The following is a 24,532-nucleotide window of genomic DNA, read 5'->3' as shown; positions in this document are numbered from 1 at the left end:
TAAAATAACTTTTCAATAAACACCTCGTCTTTTACACCCGAGTCCGATCCTTTCAAAATTGGACGTTCAAAAAATATCCGAACGAGGAGCCTGCAACTTTGAAGGGAGTTTATTCACGAACACGGCTGTGAACAATGGTGCACTTTGACAGCTTGACACGAATCTTCTGACGCTTCTCCCAAGACATTTTTTTAACAGCTGCGAGGACTGTACAGTAGACTTCACGTGTATCAAAAGAAAAACAAATCATTGGGCACACGGCACCGCACGCTCATTCGTTCTCATGCACCTCCACACGTTAGCTTCGACTACACTGGACAAAGTAGCTGTACATAAATGAAACTGCGTCAAGAGGTTTTCCCATTTGCCCATTTACGGTAACGATTGGGTAACAAGGATACAGTCTTTGGCCACAAAAGGAGAAAATGATAAATAACCACCCACCCTTCCCCCAAAAAAGAAGCAAGAAAAAATCCACAAGCAGAGAGAAGTCCGATCGCTTTTCTCGTCTCCGCATTCGCCGGACTTTATACCTCGGTCCTCTAAAGGAGAGATTGACAAGAAAGAAAGAAATATGGAGCGTTTAGATTATGCAAATGTTCAGCGCCTAGAATTTAAGTCAGAATATTACATAGGATTTTATGTTTAACCAATGAATGGTCATTTTTGGAAGAAAAAAATATTACATTGAAGCTAACCTTCTGCAAGTTCTCCCTGCCCGTGTCTTGCGACCTCCGTCTTGTCGTCACTGTCGTCTTGACGACCTTGCTGACTTTTCGATCCTTGGCTGGCTCCACCTCAAACCCCGCTGGCGTCTGCTGCTAAGAATGAAACAAAACATTTTTCAAGATCTACGTGAATCGATAGAGCAAAATAAGCGCAAATTGATGGACTGTGAGATCCTGAGAAATTTTTAATTGGGAGTTGGGTGGTCTTTCCCATGGCGGCTTTCCTAAACCCTGGAAAGAAACTGAAGAGGAAAAGTTTGAACGGACTTGCCTTTTTAAAAGTGCCTGCTTGTTGCAAGCGTGCTGACTCCTCAAACTCGCTTTTAGAAAGTCTGCATCATGGAAACAGAACAAGAAAATAATTTAGATTAAACACACTTTTTAAACCTGAAAGTCAAAAGCAGAATAGATAATCAGGAATAGCCAAAACATTCCGGCTATCTTACCGCGTTGTGTCCGTCTCGTTCAGACGTTTTGCAGCGTCAGTTTCGATTAATTGTACAATATCCACACGGTTGATCTCAGTCAGTTTCTGGACGAGCATTGTTTCTATGGAGGAGCACATTCCATTGAAACGTCAAGTAGACTATTCTCTTCTTGACTACTTTTGTCGTGCGTGAAAAAGAGGCAAGATACGTCCGATTATACAGATTACACACCTGTAGAATCAACTCCTTCATCCTTGGTCCATGAATCTAAAAGTGCGTAACTTTGGTCTCGCAAGGAATCAGGGTTTTCCGCTCTTATGGTGTTGATCCTTTCCTCGCTGAATTTCAGTACCCCTGCCAACTCTGGGCCAAAATAAACCAAAAAAATGACACATCAGCATCATACTGGGAGTAGAGGTATTTATTGAAATTAGCCAAGACTTACCTTCCCAGCTGAACCCCAGGTGCTCTGCGATCACCGATAACGTTTGCTCTTTGCTCTTTTTGTCTATTGTGAATAGCGTGGGTGGGACAAAGTCAGAAGTATTAGGTCAAAATAGTCAAACTTATCATCACAGGCCGATAAACCTTCACCTCAGAAGGTGGCATACCTTGACTTTGGCGAATCCGCGTCTCAACGGCACCTGCGTCTCTTTTGATTGTGGACAGATCGACGAGATTGCTCCCGTCTTCGGAATTTTCGTCACCGACGTCCGTCTTCGCCGCCACCCTTGCAGCCTCCTCCCTGATCTCTTTGACAGATTCGGCAGAGTGCTTGCGTGCTTTGCTTTTTTCTTTACTGGGAGTGGACGACGGAGAAGACGGGCCACCTTTACCCTTGACCGGCAATCTCGATTGGAAGGCTCTCGGTTTCGATTCGCTTTTATTTGGGTTTGGCGTAGTCGAGGCTCCGTCAGGGATATTCTTGCTAGAAATCTTAGCCTTGACATCCAAGCAAGACGCTGTGTCCAAGTCAGACTTTCTCCGCCCCGTTTGTTTTTTGTCTTCAGCTGATTTGGCCGTACAATCTAGTTTGAGAGACTTTGATATGATAGGAATCCGCGATTTTGATAACGTGACCGGGGAAGTTTTATTTTTAACTTGTTTGGACTGGGTTTTAATGGGAACAGAACTTTCCTCAGATGTTGCTGCCGATTTGGGAGTCTCTGCTGCTAACTTTGATTCATCTGGAGATGAATCCGATAACTCTCTTTCCTGCTCTGAGTATATAGATCGAGTAACTGTCGTTTCAGCTGTTTCTACATGCATAATGGTTTGATCGGTGGTGTTTAACTCCAAATCGGAGGATTCTTTGGTCGTGCTGTGGTCCGACTTGACTTCTTGGCTTTCTGCATCTGCTTGCTCTTTGGCGGGAGGTTTGGCTGAAGCCGAAAGGCCCATCTTGGGTATTTTTGATTTGGCCGATGTCTCGGCCTCTGTTTCCAGCTGAACCTGTGAATTTTCCGTTTCTTCGGGCTGGTCCTTGATTGTGAGTTTTAGATTCAGGCCAACTTCTTGTTGTGTTGACGACGGAGCCTTGCATTCTTGCCGGCTGTTTTCTAACACGGGCTCATGCAGTAGATGTTCACCGATTTGGAAAAAGGCAAAGCCGCCGCCATCTCCTTCACAGCTCCTTTTGGTCATATCGATCGCACCACTTCGGGTCATTTCGAAAAGCTTCCCTTCTTGGAAGAGAAAGGGGTTGGGTTCACTCGTCGGTGTGCTCTCCTCTGTCGGCGTTTTACCCGGCGTGGTGTCTGGGGTCCCTGGCAAAGACTGAGAGTCCACCACCAGATTAAGGACCTTCTCTTCCTCGTCTTGGAGACGAGCTTCAAAGGCACCATCCACATCAAACATGGCAGACCACGGGGAGGCTGCATCTACCCTCGCAGTGACACCTTTGGACTCAGTTCTGGGATGGTCAAGCTCATCCTCTTCTGTATCGTCGTAGATACAGAACTCTGGTTGAAATGTTTGCTTTGCTTGACGAGTTGGATCAAGTCCAACATCGGGTGAGGCTTTGACTTCATCCGTCATGTTACTAGCCGGTCTTTGGGGGGGAAATGGGGCCACACCCAAGTCTGTCCTAATTTCTCTGGACTTCCGTAAACTGTCCTCTTTTTGTTCATCAGTTCTATTTTCTGTGTGTGATGTTAGAGCTGTTTCAGAAGGTCTGTCTTTACCAGCCGCACCATGTGATGGAACTGTTGGTTGCAGTGTTGGCCTTAGATTGAGTTTTGAATGGTCTCCGGAGGCTGCTTCTTGACTAATACTAACGGTTTTGTCGTAGACTTCTTTTGCGTGGGGCTCGTCAAGCGCATCTGCTGAAAAAGAAGAGGGAACTTTAATATGCGGGTCAAGGGGGAGAGCTAACCCTTTATCCTCAGTGAGTCTTTTCTCCCCAAGTTTACACCGTGTGTCCCCCAGGAACTCTAAGTCCCCCTGCATCTCATCAATCGATTTCAGTCTAGCTGTAACTTTTTTCTGAGACTCAGTGCTGCCTGAGGAATCATCCTCATCTGGTTCTTCATAGAGGATTGCAGGTTCAAATTGCAAGGAAAGGGATGGATGGTCGTGATGCTTGGGATTCAAATCGTAACTTACCTCATCAGAGCTAGGAGTGTCAGGGGTTAGAGGACTCTTACCAGAACTCGTCATCTGCGAGGTCTGCTCACAACTGTCATCATCGGCACTACCCTCCAGGTCTCGCAAATGTCTACCCTGCAATGTATCTTTAGTCGGCCCTTCATTCGAGGAGTCTGGATGGATTACCAATTGACTGGGACCATCTGCCTGGAATGGGAATGAAGGTCTGTTCTGGTCAACGGGGCTACTCTCTAAGGAGTCGTGAGGAGGGGATTCCTTGGTGGGGCTGGGTTCAATGGAATCTGGGGACTTAATGGAGGATTGTTCGTCAATGAGCGGACTACCCTCGAGCGAGTCTCTGTGGCTTATTGTCAAAGAGTCATCAGCTACTGGACTTAGAGGATCGGAGTCTTGCTTCAAAAGCAACTCCAAGCTTCCTTGGCACTTATAAAAGGATTTAGAAGATTCTGAAGACGCTAAAGGCAACGACAGTTCAAAGTCAGGGCTGTGGTAATCACCAAGTTGTTCAATGCTCTTTTGAGTACCATCGGATTTATTACACCATCTTGCATCAGATGTGGACTCACTTGGTGTGCAGTCATCTGCAGCTCGGCTGAAAGAGACATCACAGGTCAATTCAGTGGACAATTGTTCGGCAAAGCCCAGTCTTTGACTTTCGCAAGATATTCCAGTCTTTTCCGTGTCTTCCGTTCCTTTTTTGACCACCAAAGTGGGTTTTGCCAGAAGGTCCGTTGTTTGTTGTTCGTTTTTGGGTGAAAGACACAGGCTTTCGGGACTTGTGTCAGGAGTGGCCAGACCCTCGTGTTTGTAACTGTCCTCAGAACTTAGATGAGGAGTTCCAGAACTAGCACTTGTTGAGTCTGCTGGGGCACCTTCATCTTGCGAGTCACCTTTTTCAAAGTCTTTCGTTTTGGTTAGCTTAGACTCTCTTGCGCTCTTCTTTTCCACGTTGCTGAGTGAACAAACCTTAGAATCCAGAGACACCTCTCGTTCCTTGCGTAAAGGTTTTTGCAATAGTTTATCTGACTTGGCAATATCTTCCAATGTTGAACGTGTGGTTATTTTGCTCTTAGACAATCCCGGCTCTTTCTGTGAGGACTGTTTTTGAAATACTTGCATCAACTCTTTAACGGAGATATTTTCTTCATGCTTTTCAGATCCAACCTCAGGCAGTTTTTTAGGGCCATGTGTTGGTTTGACCTTTGGAAGCGGTTTGGCACCAACGGGCAAATTTGAAGCCTTGATTTCTTTTCGCGTTTGTTCCGCCTCTACTTTCTGTTGTAAGGCTTTGACTTTGTCTTTTATTGAGCCAATGGGAGTTTCTTCAACCAAGGGGGACACAGATTGCGGTTTGTCAGAGATGGGGGAGTTTGCTTGTTGCTGATCTTTTGCCTCACTTCCAAGAGTGATAGTATTTTCTTTTCGTGCATCAATGAGGTATTCTTTAGGAACACTGCTGCCCTTAGTGTCTCTCGATCTTGGAGGTTTGACCAGCTCTGAACTTTTCAAGCCCGCCTCTCTTTGGGCCTCCTCTATCTCACTGTGAGAGAGAAGGACCCACTCCTCAGTGTTCATCTTTGATTGGACCGATTTTGTCGCTTCAACATAGGTCCCACTCCTTAGGATTTTACTAACTTTCTGGAGGTCTTCCTTGACTTTCTCAAGATCCTTCTCCATTATTTCCAGGGGCACCGTTGAGACACAGTGTGCGTCTTTTTCAGGACGAGACCCTTCCAAAGAAGTGGATTCCTTCGAGGAACTGTCTGCTAAAATAGCCGTCACTTTCATCAGGTCTTGTTTCATCTCAGAAACGTCTGATAGCAGGTCCGGTTCCCGAATTGAGCTTGGGATTGACGTCGTCATTTCTTCATCTTGCGTTTGGCGGACAGACAAGTAATGCGTAAAAAAAAAAAAATCAAATGAAAGGAGACAAATATTTGAGAATGAGGTCAGGGCAATAAATATAAATTGTATACCCTTCTTGTTCATTTAACATCCGACCTTGAGACAACAACAAAATGGTGATGGAGAATGGTGACGTTATTCATTTGTTGCTGGTATAAGTGGTGTAGTAAAAAATTCAAGTGAGGTCTAGAACAAAATAATGGCACTTTTACTATGACCGCACACAAGATGCAAATAAAGGCAGCAAGACTCACAAACAAGTGGCGTGTGCAAATAAATATGCATGCATGCTATGAACTTTTCTTTGATATTTTCCTCAACCTAATCAGAAACAAAAAATGTCTTACATTTCTCTTGTGCCGTGTGAATCTGGGGGGAAAAAAGAAAATGGATCAACAATTGAAATTTCATACGCCACCACTGATACAATTTAGATGAGGGTTCAAATCAGCTAATCCATTGCTGTCTTTACCTCTTCATCCTGATCTGAATCGGACTCCTTTTCCCAAAGCAACGAAGCAGCAAGAGGGAGAGAGACAAAAAGTGTTTTTTTTTTCAGCGACTGTAAGGCTTTTGGTCCTGAAATCAAACAAATCAATATGATCAATAGTATAGCTTTAACGATTGAGGAGTGGTGCGCAGAGACTTGCTTTTTTAGAAGTACGCTATATAAAGCCCTGGACTTTATATCCTTGTGTGTAAACACCCTTCTGTTCCTTCACCTTTACAACATTTTTCATTTGATTTATTTGGCCTCACCTTGCAGTATGAGGGGAGAGTAATGTTGAGGTTGCATATGGTGCTGTGGGGAAGTGACCTGTAACTGCGGGGTTCCTTCAGAAAACACAAGCGACCACATAGCTCCTGGGTGTTGTCTCTTATCTGCAAACAGCCACGAGATCACCCTCAATCTGTCACGTGTATCTGAATTAGTGCTCGAAGAAAAGAAAGCTTACTTTGATGAAAAGTGTAAGTCTGTTCTCCTTGAAGGCAAAAAAGCTGAACAGATGATGCTGGCCACTTTTGGTGAGGGGAACAAAGTTTCCACAGCAATCAGCATAAATGGGCTTTCCTTCTAAAACCTAAAAGAGGGCAGGCAGATGTGGTCTTCATCAGTCGTAGCAATACTACTCATATTCTGTACTTGAAGAGACCGGTAAATAAATGGCTCCATTGAAAGAAGACCTATTCATTTAACTCCTAATTAACTAAAGTAAAATGAACCTTCGCTTTCACTGAACCTACCTCTACATCTCGACTGCGGGCCACCTCGGTGAAATTCTCCTGCTGCTCCAATGTTTTGTCAATCTTGTCATCAGTCATGCAGAAGCAGCGCAAGTGGCCTTCGATGGGGTCGTGGGTTTTGGCAAAGATGACAAACTTAGCCATGTAAGGCACACAAATGACCTCGCGGTACACTTGCGAGGAGAAGTTGACCGATTCCTGGACTTGCCGGCAATCTATCAGCCAAAACCTAGAGGCATTGAAAGAATGACTGTAGATGTTTTTCAGGATCGCTTCAAATACAGATCTGCTCTGACCAAATATGTTACCTTGCTGAAACATTTGTAGTAAAGGACACATGGTCACTTCCAAATGTTAATGGAGTAGTTCCTGTGATGTCTTCCCATTGGGCTGGTGTCGTTCCACCTGAAAAACAAATCCTAATCGATTGAACCAAAAAAAACAGCAACTGAGTAGCCGTGTCTGGCCTATGAGTTAGGTCTTACCAGTGATGCTGCAGAGGAGGCGCAAGGTTGGGGTGTCCCGCCCTAAACCGTATAGGACGGGATCAGAGTTGCCTTTCGGGACCGGGATTGTCATAGTTATGGGTTTATGAAATTTCCTTCGACGTGGCTCAAGAGTGACAATGGGGCTGAAGCTGGACTTGTTTCCAAGAACCCTCCGGATAATATCCAAACTCACCGGCTGGGCCTACCACAAGAGAAAATTGAAATTAGGTTATTTTCTATGGGCTGGAATATAAATACTGGAATCAGTCAAATATGGAGCGACGTCAGAAACTGGAGAGTCTTTACTGCCTTTTAATTGGTACCAGAGTGTTGACGATAATTAAAGCTGTTGTGTAATTTATTTGGGTCTAGTTCAGAAGCTGACAAAGTATTTTTTTTGCAGTTTCACCAGGAAGATCACCACGCTCAAGAATTGCTCTCATCTGGAACCCCCAAAGCTCCTACACCATGACTCCACACAGCGCAGGCTGTGTGGACCTTTTTGAAACATAATTTGCCTTCAAGGCCAGAGAAACATCACAATTTCAACTCATTTACTTGTGCTTCTTTAAATGTTCATTTACCTGCAGGCCAACCCTGATCCTCTTAGTCAGGGCCCCTTCAGGAAAAACTGCTTGCACTTGGGGCACCACTGTGCTTCTAAGGACGCCTCCTTCTGGACCAATCAGTATATTGTCTTGCCTAATTCGCGACACCACCGCAAAATATTGCGGAAGATCCCTAGTGATGATGCGGCAAATACGCTTCTTGTGGAGCTCCTCCTGGGAGTCAAGCTCTGGTGGAGGACATAATAGAAAAGGTGTTGCGTCAGATTTAGGAGCACATCAAATGGCGAGCAAGACGCTGACCTTCTTCCGTGCTGTTGAGGATCTGGTTGAGTTCTTCTTGGGTGTGCTCACACTGATGCTCCTTCCAATTTTCTCCGGTCTCACTCCTCAATATGACAAGCTCTCGCTCCCCTCCCCGGAGAGAAGCAAAGTGGGGAACCTCCACAATCACAGGACTGGATGGAGGGAGGGATAGGCAGTTTTTAGAAACGCACACCTGTCCAGGTCAGGTGCTTTTGCGTAAGCACAGATAATGTGATCATCAGTTTTGCAAAAATTCAAACAAGAAGGAACACACTTGCAAACATTGTGAAGATTTACACATTAAAAATACAGACATTGAAACACACCCACGGACAAAATTCGGCATTATTGGCTGAAATTCTCCAAAGGAAAATATACAATGAGTACATGCGCAGTCTTTAATGTGCACAATTATTTTCTTCTTCTTTTGCAGCCTACCCCAGGAAATGTGTCCCCGGTGGGCCAAGCTGGAGGATTCTGCTCACCAAACTCTCCCCCTCATTGAGAGGTGGTGGCGCACTGGGGAGGTGGAGCTTACTATGCCATTGATGTTCCAATACGCAGCATTAATTGAGAGAAGAAAGAACATTTGGTTTTGGGTGCATTTGATCCTATTTCTGACAGATGACATCAGACAAATTTTTGAACAAAGGGAAACCACGGTCGACAGGAGGGGTTAAAATAAAATGGAGTCAGCCTTACCCAAGAAGCTGGCCTCCAAATGGTGCCACCTCGATAAACCTGCTAGCTCGACCCTCGGCTTCGATAATGGGAGGCATGCTGGCCAGGCGGTGCCTTTTTACCAGCCTGCAGGTTACCCGTGTGGGAGCGCTGCACTTCCCAGGCGGGATGATGATGCGCAGGCCGTTGTGGCGGCACCCTCGCATGGATCCGCCCCTTGCATCCACCATGAAGCTCACCAGGAACCTGAATAAGAGGGCAGAGACTTTAACATACTTAGCAAACCAGTCACAACGCACACAAACAGCCACAGTTTCACATAGATTGGATGTCAGTGTGATCTGATTAAACTCTTATAACAAGACGACAGGGATCAAAAGCATGACACAAAAACAAATGAGTGTTTAAAGGCCAGACAAAAAAAGTGACAACCACATAACGTGAAGTTTAAATGTAGATGACATAAATAAACGAGTGGAAATAACGTTACGGTTGAATCAAGGTCACCTGCTGTGGTCCGTATGATCATGGCACGGTGAGGAACGGCTGGAAAAAAACATTGGACGGAATTCGAGTCAAAGTGAAATGCAGAGAGAGAAGACCATGTGTGAATCAAAGTGGTAAGTCAACCCAAGCTGTCCATTAAAATGCTCGGCAGCTCTTCAATCTTTACATAACATAAAGCTCTTTGGCAAAACACAACCATTAGAGCGATGCATCCGTGCTATTAATTTATCAAGACGATGCAGTTCAGCTTTGTGTCGTTTCATAAACATTCATTTTAAAGACATTATTCTGATGGTGCTGCACTGGTGTGAGAAGTAGGATCAGAGCTCTGATACCTAATACCAAACAGATCGTATAAAAAGTGACATTTTGAGGGACAAGGACGCTTTTGCGTCAAACTATATATTCTTCTCGGGCCTATTCTGACACCAAAAATCAGAGATATAAAGTACATACATACCCAGAGTGGAGTGGAGTGGAGGATAGAGCTATGTTGTCCAGATTCTCTGTCCCCCAACTTAGTCGGTACGAGGCCCTCTCATTTTCCCTTAGAAGCGATGATGTCTGGGTTAAGCAAAAGAATAGAAAAAATAAAATATTGCATATCAAGTAAAATCATTTCACAACCCTGAATTTGGGAAACTGGAATAAATTGCACACTGGTACGTACCTGACAGTTGAGCATTTCATCCATCATGTTTTCATGTTTATAGTAGTAGCTTTGGCGTGTGGGAGTGAAAGACCTCTCTAAGCTATGTTAAAAAAAGAAAAGAAAATGATCAGTTCTTGGAGTTGGGTCATTCCCAATGTGGGAGTCGTAAAGTCTTACATTTTAACCTTTAAATTTCTACCAAGTCCTAAATTTATTGGAGGGAAAAATAAATAAATAAATCGAGCAAACAGCCTTTTGTTTTCAATTAGTTTTCTTCACCTGCCAGTTTGCGCCCCATCGTGATTGAAGCAGAGGTAGTTCATGTTATCCAGATACTGCCCAGGCAGCGAATCATCTCCGAGCTCTCTGAGGTCCTCAGCCCTAAAATACTCACCGCCTTCCCCCGTTATGGTCATGTCATCGCCTACAAAGTGGTAGTTAGGGTATCATGAGAAATTGGCAAATTAACAGGAAAGCATTTTTTTTTTAAATTGCAACTGACCTTCTTCATCTGAGACATCCAGAACTTCAGTCATCGTTTCTGGCACATTCATCTTGTGTTTCTCTGTCACCGTCTGGTTGTAAAGGAGTGGGTGTTTTTTGTTTTGTTTTAGAACATAGAACCAATTTCTCAAGAGGGTGTTTTCAAATACCGTGGTGGTGGTGATGATTTCCTCTGTGACCACCTTCAGAGTGTCCACGACAGAGATGTAACCCAGTCGCCGAGCGATTCCCAGAGCTGTGTTTCCGTTCTAGGCGCATAATCCAAAACTCGTTAAACCTGAGTCTGTGAGTGCATGCATGTGTGGACTTACCACTGTGACAGCATTTGGCTTAGCCCCGTACTGCAGCAGTATATTAATTATGTGCGTGTTCCCCTGTTGGGCCGCCTGGTGTAGAGGGCTGTATCCATTCTGCAGAAGTTTTACGTCCAAAAGTTAAGTTTTTCCGTGCTGTTTTGTGGTTTCTAACAATACTTCCCAGAATGATTCGAGTATAATTTCATACCTTTGTATTTACTGTCACACTGGCTCCATTTTGAAGAAGGAAATTAACCAGCTTGGTATTTCCATAGTGGCATGCAACAATAAGAGGCGTGTAGCCCAGCTGTAAATGAAGAATAAAGGTCCAAACTTTATATATTGAAAATATTGCTTTTCCACATTTTTTTTGTTTCCCTACTTTGGTCTGGTGATCGAGGTTGGCTCCATTTTTAGCAAGGACCTCTGCAACAGCGACCTTGTCATCTTGTGCTGCCAGATGAATGGCAGTAAGACCACACTAAAGCCAAGACCATAACATGCCAACAATCAACAGTGGTGCAATCACATTTTCACGTAAGAAATGACAGAATGGTAGCATGATAAGGCTAACAGAGAATCTATATGCTTGTTTAGTAAGACAATTCAAATAAAAGAAACTGCAATATTTACAAAGTATATGGATTGTGTGTGAACCATATATTATGACACAGTGTAATTGATCAAACGCTCCAATGTTTGCACATTTAACTCTTTAACCTCACACTAGTTCAAATTCTAATGGATCAAGCATGCAAGCAGCGCAAGGTCCAGTGGAAGGTGACACAATACCTTTGTTGGGGTATTGATGAGAGCTCCCTTACTCAGGAGCAGAGTGACCATCTCAGCATGTCCTTCCTCTGAGGCCAAATGGAGAGGCGTGACACCTTGTTTGGTCAGGACGTTGGTCTCAGCGCCGGAGTTCAGTAGCACTTTAGCAATGTCCATTTGGTTCTTCTTGGCCACAATGTGGAGAGGGGTGTAACCATTCTGTTCCATAAAAACAAAAGACAGAACTAAAGATGGGTGGTGTGAGTCAAGATTAAATGTTCCCAACACTAATGCTCACTCAGAATTGACTCTTGGATCACTATAACTTGGCTTATTTATGAGCAAGGAGAAGAAAGAGTGGCAGTTGAACGCACCCTTTAGTTAGTCAAAATTTAGCTACCAAATTTTCAGTGCATCTCAAAGATAAAACATAGCAATATTTGAAATTGAAATCATTTACCTTGGCGATCAGATGTGGGGATGCTCCTTTATCCAAAAGTAGTAGTGCCACTTTTTGGTTATCATAATGTGCTGCAACATGGAGCGGGGTAAGGCCATTCTACAGTATAAGAGAAATATTTGCTTTGTTGATTTGTTTTTAAAATCAGCCAACTCACACTACAGTAGGGAACAGAAAATCCTTACTTTTGTCAAAAACTAAGAGATGATCAAATGGGTGAAAAACGACCAGATTTTGCCAAGTTTGTCAATTTTGATACCAACCTTCCCTGCAGAATCACAAGGCGCACAACGCTGCAACAGAAGTTTGGCCACATCTAGACTTCCATACTTTGAGGCAACATGAAGGGGTGTAAATCCTTTCTGTGAAATATACACCAAAGACCGTTCGTTACACATTGAGTGCCAATCATGTGCAAAATTGTGTATGTATGTGTAGGCTGTCCATTTGGTGCTTGGGCCAGTGTGGAGTTGTCAGACTTTCTTTACAACACAGTCATCTTACAATTCTAGAGACATCATTGGTTGGGCTCCCACCTTTGTTGCCAGCGAGTGAGAAGCTCCCGCCTCCAATAGAATGGAGGCGGTCTCCACCTGGCCCTCCTTGGCGGCGATGTGAAGAGGAGTGTAGCCGTTGGCAGTGGCCGCGTCAGGGTGGGCCATGTGTTGCAGCAGCAGCTGGACTATCTCCGTTTTTCCCAGACGGGCGGCGATGTGGAGGGGCGTCTGCTCTTCCTGAACCCAACACGACGTGACAGGATGCTATTATTCACCGTGACACGTTCCTAAATCGGGGCAACCGCCACTCACCCGAGCCCTGGCGTCGACCATCGCTCCATTCCTCAGCAGACACCGAACTACCTCCACCTGACCGGCCCTGGCCGCCATGTGTAGCGATGTTTCGCCCCGCTGTACGGAAGGATTCACCCATTGAGTCATTGCATCTTCCGAGCCTATAGGTCACGTTTCACTCACAATGTTGCTCCTGTCTGGGGAGGCTCCGTTTTGCAACAGCAACAGGACAATGTTGAGGTGACCCATGAAGGCTGCTACATGGATGGGCGTCAAACCAGACTGGAAACAAAAGTGGGAAAATCTAATGAGTTGCCATGGCGGGAGAAGTCCATTAATCGTTAAGAAATGCGGTACACATTACTGTGAGGATGCCTATGGTTGCCAGTGAATTGCATTTTTTTTCAAAACAAAAAAGCATCCGCACGCAATATCTTCAGGATTTGCACTTTCTTGTAGTTTCATTAAATACCTCTGTAATGGCTTGAATTGAGGCTCCGTATTTCACCAACAACTCCATGACTTTCACTCTGTTCTTCTTACAGGCAATGTGTAATGGAGTAAAGCCATTCTGTGGAATTAATTGACATTTTTTCCATTGGGTTCAGGTTTGCGAAATGACGATTTCGAATGAAAAAAATGGGAATACGTGGCGGTACCAAAGCACGAGCATTAGGATTGGCACTCTTGTCCAAAAGAAGCTTGGTGACTCTGTAATGGCCGCAGTGGGCTGCCACGTGTAAAGCAGTCAGGTAGTCCAGAGTCACGTCACCGATGGGCGCCTTGTGCTGCAAGAGGTGTTTGACGCATTCAACGTGGTCGCCTTGCGCCGCCATGTGAAGCGGAGACAGGCCGTTCTGGGGGGAAACGAAAAACATCAAATATAATTCTACCGTAGGGCCACAATTTTATTTGTAACTTAACTAGGACTGTTTTGGACTACTTGACTGGTTTTCCCAATATGGTCAAACCAGTAAAATGAAAAAGATTCAGCAAGTGAGAAAGAGACTGTTTCAGTTATCATGTAAAAGTGTTCAGATAATACCTTAGTCCTGGCAAGCAAGGGTGCACCTTTCTCCAGCAGGAGCTCAACAGCTGTGTCATGTCCACTCCGCGCAGCACAGTGGAGTGGAGTTAGGCCATCCTACGAAGAAGAGCAGTATCCTCCCATGGTCCATTTGCAATTTGTAATCTATCACATTTCTAATAAATGCCCCCCTTGGGGAGGACAGACTCATCTTGTGAATTAAGACTACAGGTATAACATCATTAAATGCTTCAATGGATAGCTGGCTCCATCACCGGATTTAATGCACTTTCACGCAATATTCATAAACCATTTGGCAATACATCATCACAGACTGACATAGATATTGATTGATGCACTCACCCTTGTTTTAGCATCTATTTGAGAGCCACGATCCAGTAGCAGGCAAACCATGTTCGTGTTGCCTCGCTTGGATGCCACGTGAAGGGGAGTAATGCCATTCTGCAAAGGAGGTCAAGGCAAGTCCAACTTATTTATAAAATCCTCAAACACATGTGCTTCATTTGACAGTCATATACTTTGACAATAGTTACCCATGCTATATTGGCTCTAAAAAATGTCTATCCTGGGCTAATTTAGATAAACGCAAGGCTATTCGTTTGTCATATTGATCGTAAGAGAAGGCTACAAGGATGAATTGAAGAAAAGTACAGTAAGAATTTACCATGGAGCCCCACATGACGTCAGGGGTTTAAATCTTACCCTTGCAAGAAAGTCTACAGCAGCCCCTCGGTTCAGTAGGAGTGTGGCCACATTGGCATTCCCATAGTGGGCCGCAATATGCAGTGGGGTGAATCCACTCTAGAGTGCAAGAATGAGAGAAAAATGGAGAGAAAGACTTTTTCTCACAGGACGCATGCATTCAAATCCAATACCACCGGGAAGCAAAAGTCAGACGTGAAGTCAAATCAAAAGTGGGAAACCAGCAAAAGCAACGGTTCATGCGGGCTGTCTTTCACAATCACGCCAAAGTTGGAATTGGGAAACAGTGCGGGGAGAAAAGACATGAGAACAGGCATGCAATTTTAAAATCGTTACAAATTAGGATTAAATTAGGACAAAATTAAATGACATTGAAAGAAAATCCCCTGAGAAACGGTATAAATGCTGGGAAATTCCATCACTGTAGCCACGTTCAGCTGCTGTTTATTCATCTTCAGTGCACATTAATGGGAAAATAAATTCCTAGATTTTATTCCTTGACATACATATCTAGCTTGTCCCAGCATATATACTTTTGAAAACCCAAAATAAATGTTGATTGGCATTATCAAGGTATTAGCATTAGTAATGAAAATTTTAATGTCATAAATCAGAGGTGACCAAACCGATCCTCAAGGGCTGCTGTGGGTGCAGGTTTTTGTTCCAACCAATCCAGCACAGACACTTTGACCAATGAGATTTCTGCAGAAAACAAGAAGCACTTGACTGCAATCTACTGACTGCACTTGTAGGTCACCAGATTGGTGAAAAGGTGTCCTCTTGGTGGGTTGGAATGAAAACCCACACCCACTGCAGCCCTTTGTGGAATAGCTTGGACATCCCTGTCATAAATGTTAGCTTGCACAGCAGGTTTGAGTAGTGGTGAAATGTCTGCCTTACCTTGCCGTTCTGTACGTTTTGGTCCGATTCAACGTGAAAAAGTTATTTATAAAAGTGCCGAAAATGCAGTCACTAACTGGATGCTTTAAAAACACTCAACAAACACAGAAGGGTGCCAAATTAAGGCCGTGTACATGCATGTGATTGTATTTCAAGCAAAATCTTTTGGACTCATTTGGATTCGGAAGACACTTACACTAATTTGGATTTTATTATGCCAAATCATAACTGATTGCAACGCATGCAACATACCAGCACATAAACGAATCAATGTTAGTTAAGGGTTTGTTCCCCAAAAAAGTGTTTTTGAGGTTAAGTAAGTGTTATCAATTGTTAGCAGGTATCTGCAAAAATGTTTAAATACATCAGAAAACCAAAGACAGACAAGAAAGGCCATGCAATGGAAGCCGAGCCTGCCAAAAAAAATAGTAGTGAACTGCAAAGTGAGTTATTATTAAATATACAGGTATTTAATGAGTCAGGATAAAATAAATATAGCTATCGAGCAGTCCAAAACAAAACAAAAAACACCATATATACCTCAGTAGTTCTATTGACCATCATCTGAAGCACGGGGATATTATGGAGGAAAATATCAGTGCTCGTGTGACTTCAGCCCAGTGAGCTTCAAAAAAGCGACCATTTTAAGAAGGTGGAAACACGTGACAAGTATTGAGTGGAAATGAAACTTATTAGGATTACTAAGTCGTTTCCGACTTAGAAAGTGGAAAACTGGAAAATGCCTTTTTGGAGCAATTGCATGCTGATGCTTTGGCCTCACTTCATGTAGGTTTGTAGTACATTTCTATACATTTAGTGGCTTTGTTTACTCATTGGCTGCGCGAGACGTCCCATCCACGGTGACTGGTAGGGGCGAATGAACGCATTGGATGTCTAGCGCAGTCAATGGAAGACGCCTGCCCTTTCTATCTTAACACAGATCTTCTAGACATACCTTGGACTGTACATCAGCATTATGGTCGTTCTGGAGAAGCAGGGCAGCCGATTTGGTGTCGTCCTTTCGGGCGGCTATATGCAAGGCTGGCAATCGGACCTTCCCTTTTGTATCGTTCTCCAATAAGATTGAAACCACTTGATTGTGGCCCTGCTGAAGGGCGATGGCCAGAGGGGTGAAGCCGTCCTGTCATCCATTAGCGGACAGAGCGCGCGTTAGCAAAATAAACTAATTCTCCCCTTGGTTTTGGCTTTCCTCCTCACCTCCGTGGCGGTGCTCTGGTTGCCTCCGTTTTCCAAGAGGTATCGCACCACATCCAGGTGATTCTCCTGGGCAGCCATGTAGAGCGGAGTGAATCCATTCTGTGAATAAACACATAGCGGGGGGGTTGTGAGGAGGAAGCAAAAAGCCTCGTCAAAGAAAGAGCTGCTTGCCTGAGACTGGGTGTTGATGTCAGCGCCTTGCTTGACCAGGATCTTTACCACTTCGGCCTGACCGGCAAGAGAGGAGATGTGGAGAGCAGTGTTTCCTTTCTAAATTCACAAACCATAACAAGCACGTTGGTCAGGTGAGGGTGAGGTCTGTTCTGGATTGAAGACAAAGCATGGGTTGCTTGCTACCTTTGTTGCAGAATTCAGTGCAACTCCCCTCTCCAGCAGCTCCTCAACAAGCTCCACATGACCCTCCTTAGCTGCTAGGTGCAGTGCATTAAGTCCATTCTGGAAGAGAAATCATTCCCGAGTTGGAGGGCGTTTTGGCTTCCAAATTTGGGTTAAATAAGCTTGCCTGATTGCTGGTGTTGATGTCCACCCCCCCTTTCAGGTATTCCAACACCTTGTCGATGTTCCCTGCTCTGGCAGCCCGCAAAAAGCTGGTGTTGCTGTCAGACTGCAAGAGAAAAATACACACTGAGGTTTCCTCAAAGCAAAATATGTTCCTTATAACAAGGACGCCAGACAGCCAGATTTTGCGGATAATCAAAACTTCAGGCTTGCTTGACATTAAAGCGTGGGCTAATATTAGCTTGGAAACCCTTTAAACTGCATCAATCCTAAAATAAACCTGCAGCAGTCCGTTTTTACTTTCTGCCATCTTGCGGAAGAGCGTTCAATTGTTGTGGCTGTCACGGCTACACGTTGCAGTCTCAGATATATGAAGCGCAGCTATTAGGAATACATGATCTGGGACTCAAATGAAAAATGGGGTGAGCCACTATTGTAAATAAAAAAAATATTTACATCTTTATTTCACGTTTGGGCAAAAGATTCTTCCCCTGAGCATCCATCATATTTTGCGGATCGTCAAAATGTTTTACCAGAACCAATGTTTCCATCATTTTGGTTGCCATAGCAATGGCAGTATTGCAATCTCGTTTGAGCTGCAGTGCTCTGTAAATGCCACAACCTCCAGATTATAAAAACTCTAATCCAGGATTTGGTCAATCCTAGTCCGCCACCAAACAGTGCTGCACACTCACAAACTCTTCGTGAGAATATCCACCAGTTTGTTTGTTATCCTTTTTGGCTACAAAATGAAGTTAATGAATTAAAACCAAGCAACAGTAAGACCATTAGACCTGAATTTTTCTCAAAAGATATACAAGGCTAAATCGGCATTCAAGATACACATGAGGTGTAACCCGACATCTTGAAATACCATTAAGGTAAGAAGTGGTAGCTGAGAATAACAACATCATGAAAAATAAAATGTTTCCACGTATAAATTGAGTCATCCAACCAGCCGAGAGCCGCTAGGGATTAGATGGCAACAGATAAGAGTGTGGGCTTTGCCAGCAAAACAGAAAAATGATGCTCGGGTGGGGGTTGAGGGGAGTGTCACATGAGGATCAAGACTGAGCCACAAATGGGGAAAAAAAATCACAATTTGGATGTGCCCATCTGCTTTGTAAACAGAATTCTAACGTAGAAGCAATTGGAGAGTTTGTTGTGGTAGTCATATAGTTCTGTCTTATTATGTACGCTGTGGGTTTAAAGCAATATACAACAAATCTGAAGCATAATATTCATTACACATTAATTTTGGAGTGCATTATTTTAGTAGATAGCAAATGTGTGTAGGCAAACACCCACAGATCTATATTTAGGGTTTCAGCAGGCAATAAATGAAGGCATAGCATCTAATGCCAACTTGTATTATCTCATGCAAACTGACAAATTGATGAATTGGATAAAGTCTCAACACAACAGCCGCAGGGAAGAAGATGTCAGCGATTGTTTCACCAGCGATTCTCCAATTAAAGCCAGGTGGTGTAAACGTCAGGATTTTTTTCCTTCAAGGGTGCAAAATTAAGAGTACATTAAAAAATGCCAGAATAAATGCCACGTTGTTCTTACTGCACATTCCTTAAAAAGGTTGGCATACTTTAAGTGGTGATTTCTGGCTTTAGAATATCATCACATAGTTACTTCAAATACTCCAGTTTAAAGCTGTATGCAATGGTGACGGTGTCAAAGAATGGAAATGACTAAAGTCATTTTACATGTAGAAAATGAATTTCAAGAGTTATTCCACCCACCAGAAATTCTGGTTGTGACATCACAACCAGATTTGATGATCATGTCTAGTTTTTTACTGCTACGCTAGCTAGAACACGTTAGAAGAAACACAGGGCGGTCAACAAGAGTATAGGAAAGTGAAGCTGCACACCAGTTCTTAGATGCCAAATTTTGGTGGTATTACCACCAAGCATTTGTCAAGGGTTTAAGTCATTTCCTCACTTGCTTCAGGGCCTCATTCTTTAGCTCATAAAATGCAAATGAGCATCAGATGGAGTGTTTTTCTTTTGTATAATGACAAGGCGTGGATGACGGGACGTAGAATGCCGCTAAAAAAGGGGGTGCGGTTGTATGGAATGAGTCCCGAATACCTTGCGCTTTCGTTCTGCCTGCTCACGGGAGCGCCGCCTCCTCTCCTTAGCTTTCTCCAAAGCCTTCAGATCGGCAGGTGGATCCATCTCAGACCTGGCCTTCTTAATGTGGGCGGCGGCGTGCGCCATGGCTGCCCGCGGATTGTCTCCGTGCTCAGACAAAAGGGAATACACCTGACAAGTATCTCAGGCCCTTGATACTTTCTTTGTACGCAGGTTGGGAATAGTGATGAGAGGCCAAAGGGGAGGGGGCTCCACCCTAAGCGTTCAAAGCCACACACACGGCTGCGATGGCTCTCCAAATGCCTCCTGATTCCATGTGCCAACACTTCTGGTGTCGAGCGAGAGCGGTGGTGGGATTACAGTTGCTAGGCTGTTGGGGGTGGATGCCGGGATAACATGCGAAAGGAGGGGGAAGGAAGAGAGCATCTGCAGTGGTCCACACATGGGCGCTACCATCTTTGCAAATAATGGAAGGGGTGAACTGAAATATGAAACACCTTTCCAAATTCTCAGTGTATCATTGTCAAGTACCAATGGACCATGCATTTGGCAGCATAATACATTGAGACAAATGATATTCTAGGTACAAATGAATATGAATTTATGGGGAATTCACACTGGGAGAGTTTGGGAATGTGGGCGCAAATATATGGCATAGGACCTCCTCGAGATAGATGTTCCAATGTTTATAAACAATGGCACCACCATCGGTAAGGACACTGATATTACACCTCAGAATGGGATTATACAGTGACATTTCCTCGGATTTAAAAATTACAGGAAGCATTCTTGATGCACAAATAAGAAGTCCATTGTACTAAATGTATTGGGTCCAAATGTGTTGTGGAAAAATCTGCGCAATTTAATCTTCTCCAACAAGCGTGAAAAAAACTAAACCAATATCTCTAACTTTTTGGGACTAGAGTATTTTCAATTTTTCTTTACCCAGTGAGACAACCATACTGCTTAGGGTTATTAAAATCTGGGCTCAAAACTGCTTCTTTGTATAATGACAGACCATTCTGCTATTCTGCGCATTTTACCGCTTCTTTTAATTGAACTTGGAGCAAAAAATGTATATATTTATAATATTGTCTTACCTGTCCTGATTCCCCAAGCACCATGTCTTGATCACAGGTGCTCCAAATGAGAGGATTTACAAAACAACAATCAAACGTTGATTTCTTAATGGAAATATCCAAGCCAGTTGGGAAGGATTGTGCGTCATTTCAACACATACAGGTGTAAAATGTGAAAAAGCGAGAAGAAGCTTTAAGCGCAGGGCAGTCCTGCTGACTGTGTGGATTAGAGGTATTAACACCGTAGGGCTGACTTGCACACAAACACGCATACGAAGGTGGACAAACCAAGCGTTGTGTGTATTCTTAAAGGAGATTAAGTGGCCTAAGGGATTCTCTACTAACCTAGAACCAAGTTGATGAAATAAAGAAATCAAGGTGAACTATAGCTATTACACAAAGTATTGTTTTGGATCGTCTTGAATGGGATTAGGGATCACAAAAACATAGAAGACATAAATGGCTCAAAGTTTCTTAATGCTACATCTTTTTTTGTTTGTCATGATGAATATCTTCCAGACACACCTCATAGCTAAAAAAAAAAACTAAATATCCGGGAGCATATTTAAGATTTTGTGCACAGGGGCTACTTGCAACATGATCCAAGAATATAAAATCATTGCCTCTAAGAGGCAGATATCAAGATAGTTGACTTCATTATTTCACATAATTTAAACATTAACACTAAATATAGGCATATATAATATATTACATTAATATGTATCATCCTTAAAAGTTAAAAATAATTCAGTGTTTACATGCTGGTCTTGTGGTGAGCAATAACAACTGAGATCACGTGACAACATCACGATGATGTCACAAGTAAGGACTATGAAAAGGTAACTCAATCCAACACCATCTAAACCTATAATGAAAACCCAAACAATAATCATGATCAAATCAAAACCATATACATAATACAAACTATATTTAAAAACCCCAATTTGCAAAATCTGCCTCAAATCTAAAAAACATAAACACAGTATACACCTTAACCCTCGCGTATCATATAGAGCGTTCCATCATGCCCACTCTCCACCGTAAAAAACAACAATTCCAAACACAAAGTAACCGTTCAATCATTTATACTCTAAACCTCTATAGAAAAGCTTGCTTTTCACATTGTATTTCTTCTATCCATCTCCACAACTCTAACCACCTAAAAATGTTTTTTTTTTCATATGCTGAGTATGCCAGCTATTTTATTTTATTATTTTTAAAGATGTGTATATAAGGTTAAATATGTGGGGTTGTTTTTTTTCCATCATCAAAACACCCCTTGTGTGATATGGTTGAAATCTAGAACCAGTCAACACAAAGAGGAAATCGGGACCCACCCTGTCATTTGCGAGAGGCGCCTCCTACTACTACTCACCGAGGGACCCAAGAGATGCGCGCAACAATGAAAAGCGCAAGTGGGAGATTAAAAAAATAATAACAATAATTGGAGGTAGTCTCTTACCTTCTTGGGTTTCTTCCTCCTCTGTCCCAAACCATTGAGGCGATCACTGGGGTCCAGTCTGTAGTGGTAGTCCTCACTCATTTCTAAGACCCTTTAGTGGAAAAAAAATAGGCAACCTCTTTTTTTTGGCTCGTTTTCTTTCCATCCATACCTAGTTGCACCCCTCCGCCCATTCCGAGGAACGTACCCGTCTGGTGTCAAAGTCCGGTTAGTCAGCAAAGACGGCGTGGACAAAGCGCACAAGCAGAAGGTGGAGTAGAGGGGGGTGAACGCGGAGGGAGGTGGCCAACGGGGGATCTTGGGAGGAGGGAACACAATGGTGTTGCCATGGTAGCAGATGTCACCAGTGTTTATCTGGGAACCTCGCCTCGGTGGTAAAAAAAAAAGGCATGCAAATGGACCGCGGCCATCCAGCGGGACATCAAGGAGCGGCCTGGAAAAAGGAAATGCATCATCAAAAATGCATGCAGAAATTATGCAAGAAACATCCGGTTGCAGTGGTCATTTCTAGCCGGATTTGCTTACCCTGCATTTTCATTTGCTATTGATGTAAATAATTCCAAACATTTACTGCATATTGTGATTTGACAACATATCCAGTAAGATTTTGCTGCATGTGTTGTTAGGTACTGGACTGCTGAGCAAGGATGAACATTAATGGGAATTCCATAAAAATAATTGTTCAATTATGACAAGATTTGCTGGAGAATAAAAACACAGATATATTCAAAAACAAGCATGTATTACATTGACTAGATTGTATCATGTACAATTCAGTAAACGGATGTTGAGAAATGTACACGATAATCTTACCTTAATAATTTCAAAACTGATGCCATCTTTCAGAAGTCAATTCTGAAGTAATTTAATCTGCTTGTAAGCATAGAGTTACTAGTTCAGTAAAACCATACTGGAGTCTTTCCCATTGTTTATTAGAGTAATATATAAATATCGTCACAGCCTATAATCCACACTACATAGGATACTTACAGTGGTTAGATCAAATAAAAAAATAGGATGCATTAAATGTTTTGGGGGGGCTTCTGAGTTCCCGTGAATTTATATTTGTTTTCAAGAATTGCAAGGCATACATCAATTTAGTTTCAAATCTTAATGGAGCAGATATAGCTGTGACCTCGGCCCATCTTGCAGTCCCTCCTTTGCCATTTTGCCCTTCTCCACACGAGGACACACTTTTTGCCATCTCTCACAATGGAAATCGACGGTTCCCGAGTCCAGTTTGTGTAGCTGACTTTCTCTCCGTCTGCCCATTCCCAGGATCCTTGGGCATCCCTGCCATTAAGACCTGATAAAACAAGGAGAAAATTGCTCTTGGCAGGTGTTTTGTCTGATGCAAAAAGTATACATGCAGTCTATGAATTCAAAGGAAACAATCCCAAGTTTAATAACTGAAATCAACAAATGAACACTGTTTATATACCTATCCAAAATGGTTTCCTCCCACCAAAGTTCCATAGCCAAAGCATGTCACGTTTCGAGAAAACACTTGCGAGGGTGCCTTTATATCTGGAAATGAAAAAAAAAAGGTTGAATGACACGAGCATACTCAAATGTGTTTTTATACAATACATTTCGCCCTGTTTGGTCTTCTGTCCTTCTAGTGATCGCATCAGACCAAGATGCTCAAATGTACCTTTCTTTACAGTTTCGATTGGCTCTGCTCCATGACACTTTGTGGTTCTTGTTTAGGATGTAGCAGTGGCCACTGTGAAAAGTCCATCCCCGAGGACACTGTGTGATTTTTGACATCTAATTGGAGATATATCACAGTCATTTAGTCCTACTTGCCGGTGATAATGCAACTGGGGTTTAGGAGTTTAAATCACAAATTAACTAAACACCGGGGGTGTTGGTGTCCAAAACCTCCAGGAAAAACCGTTGCATTGAAAAATCTGGTTGGTAGTCTGGTTGAAGTGCAGTAATCCTGTCATTTCGGGCAAACATGGCTTGGAAACAAAGTTTTCAGTTGTAGCCTACAATGGAAAACATTTTTGGAGAAAATTGCACAGAGCTAATTGGTTAGGTTGGTTTTCCAGAAACTTCAAGTTACATTGTGGTGTTTTCAGTACTGAGCAGGGTAAAAGACATTCAACTTACATGTTTACTTGTTCTGGATTTGGAGCCTGTTCTCTGAGGCATTTGTTTTGAATTAACAGCCTCTGCGGCTGTCCTGTACTTACCCCTTCTTTTAAAAACATGGAGCTTTGCTTTTCTTCCTTTCTGAAAACAAAAAACAATGTCAGTCTTTTCTGGTTTTGAACACAAACTGTACTGCACTGCACTGTAAAGAAATGTAGTGACATCACCTCAAAAAATGTTCACATCTGAGAATAATAATACACTTACAGATTTGGATTTGGAATTGCTTCTAACAGTGACGTTCTTTTTGGAGAAGGTTAGTTCTTCCCGGACGACTGATTTCACTCCAAGTGACAGTTTCCTGATCCTCCCAGATGAATTCCGAGTGTCTTTATCAGACTGAAAGGCCTTGCTCCTCAGGGTGGATACTTCATGAATCTGTTTTTTCCTGCACTGCCCTG

The 24,532-nt window shown here is 43.1% G+C and overlaps 2 protein-coding genes across 9 annotated transcripts in view; both read right to left on the bottom strand.

Moving 5' to 3' along the window:
* Positions 1-93: 93 nt before the first annotated feature.
* LOC144066022 (uncharacterized) lies at positions 94-22,289 on the bottom strand. 7 transcript variants are annotated; one of them, XM_077589314.1, is made up of 46 exons: positions 22,159-22,288; positions 21,972-22,062; positions 17,327-17,428; positions 17,161-17,259; positions 16,975-17,073; positions 16,804-16,902; positions 16,541-16,726; positions 16,126-16,149; positions 14,686-14,784; positions 14,326-14,424; positions 13,981-14,079; positions 13,595-13,792; positions 13,408-13,506; positions 13,119-13,217; positions 12,954-13,052; positions 12,681-12,878; positions 12,408-12,506; positions 12,145-12,243; positions 11,706-11,903; positions 11,296-11,394; positions 11,122-11,220; positions 10,929-11,027; positions 10,767-10,865; positions 10,616-10,688; positions 10,393-10,537; positions 10,132-10,213; positions 9,922-10,025; positions 9,462-9,500; positions 8,976-9,200; positions 8,712-8,810; positions 8,271-8,425; positions 7,986-8,197; positions 7,399-7,603; positions 7,222-7,318; positions 6,914-7,142; positions 6,625-6,750; positions 6,428-6,550; positions 6,141-6,167; positions 6,016-6,037; positions 1,768-3,480; positions 1,602-1,664; positions 1,388-1,519; positions 1,175-1,277; positions 1,000-1,060; positions 699-821; positions 94-542 (listed from the first exon to the last, which is right to left on the bottom strand). In XM_077589314.1, exons 2-46 carry the CDS (start codon positions 22,050-22,052, stop codon positions 528-530), a joined length of 6,645 nt encoding a protein of 2,214 aa, XP_077445440.1. In that variant the 5' UTR covers positions 22,053-22,062; positions 22,159-22,288; the 3' UTR covers positions 94-527. The 7 variants fall into 7 exon arrangements, with proteins under 7 accessions (XP_077445440.1, XP_077445442.1, XP_077445438.1 ...); XM_077589316.1 differs by lacking the exon at positions 9,462-9,500 and having other exon boundaries at positions 22,159-22,289; XM_077589312.1 differs by lacking the exons at positions 21,972-22,062; positions 22,159-22,288 and adding an exon at positions 19,428-19,814.
* A 593-nt stretch (positions 22,290-22,882) lies between these two features.
* Positions 22,883-24,532, bottom strand: part of frem1a (Fras1 related extracellular matrix 1a) — a 38,420-nt gene continuing 36,770 nt past the window's right edge. The window contains exons 32-37 of one of the 2 annotated variants that reach the window (XM_077588746.1): positions 24,339-24,529; positions 24,090-24,212; positions 23,834-23,965; positions 23,626-23,741; positions 23,413-23,498; positions 22,883-23,277 (exon numbers count right to left, since the gene is read on the bottom strand). In XM_077588746.1, coding sequence (XP_077444872.1) covers positions 23,075-23,277; positions 23,413-23,498; positions 23,626-23,741; positions 23,834-23,965; positions 24,090-24,212; positions 24,339-24,529 — 851 coding nt within the window. In that variant the 3' untranslated portion in view covers positions 22,883-23,074. Of the gene's footprint in view, positions 23,278-23,412; positions 23,499-23,625; positions 23,742-23,833; positions 23,966-24,089; positions 24,213-24,338; positions 24,530-24,532 lie in introns of those variants that run through there. The other variant, XR_013297279.1, reaches the window with a different exon arrangement.

This window comes from Stigmatopora argus, chromosome 20, assembly GCF_051989625.1.
Source record: "Stigmatopora argus isolate UIUO_Sarg chromosome 20, RoL_Sarg_1.0, whole genome shotgun sequence".
Classification (NCBI taxonomy): domain Eukaryota; kingdom Metazoa; phylum Chordata; class Actinopteri; order Syngnathiformes; family Syngnathidae; genus Stigmatopora; species Stigmatopora argus.
The sequence above is the reverse complement of the archived record's forward strand: the minus strand, read 5'-3'. Positions and strand labels throughout refer to the sequence as shown.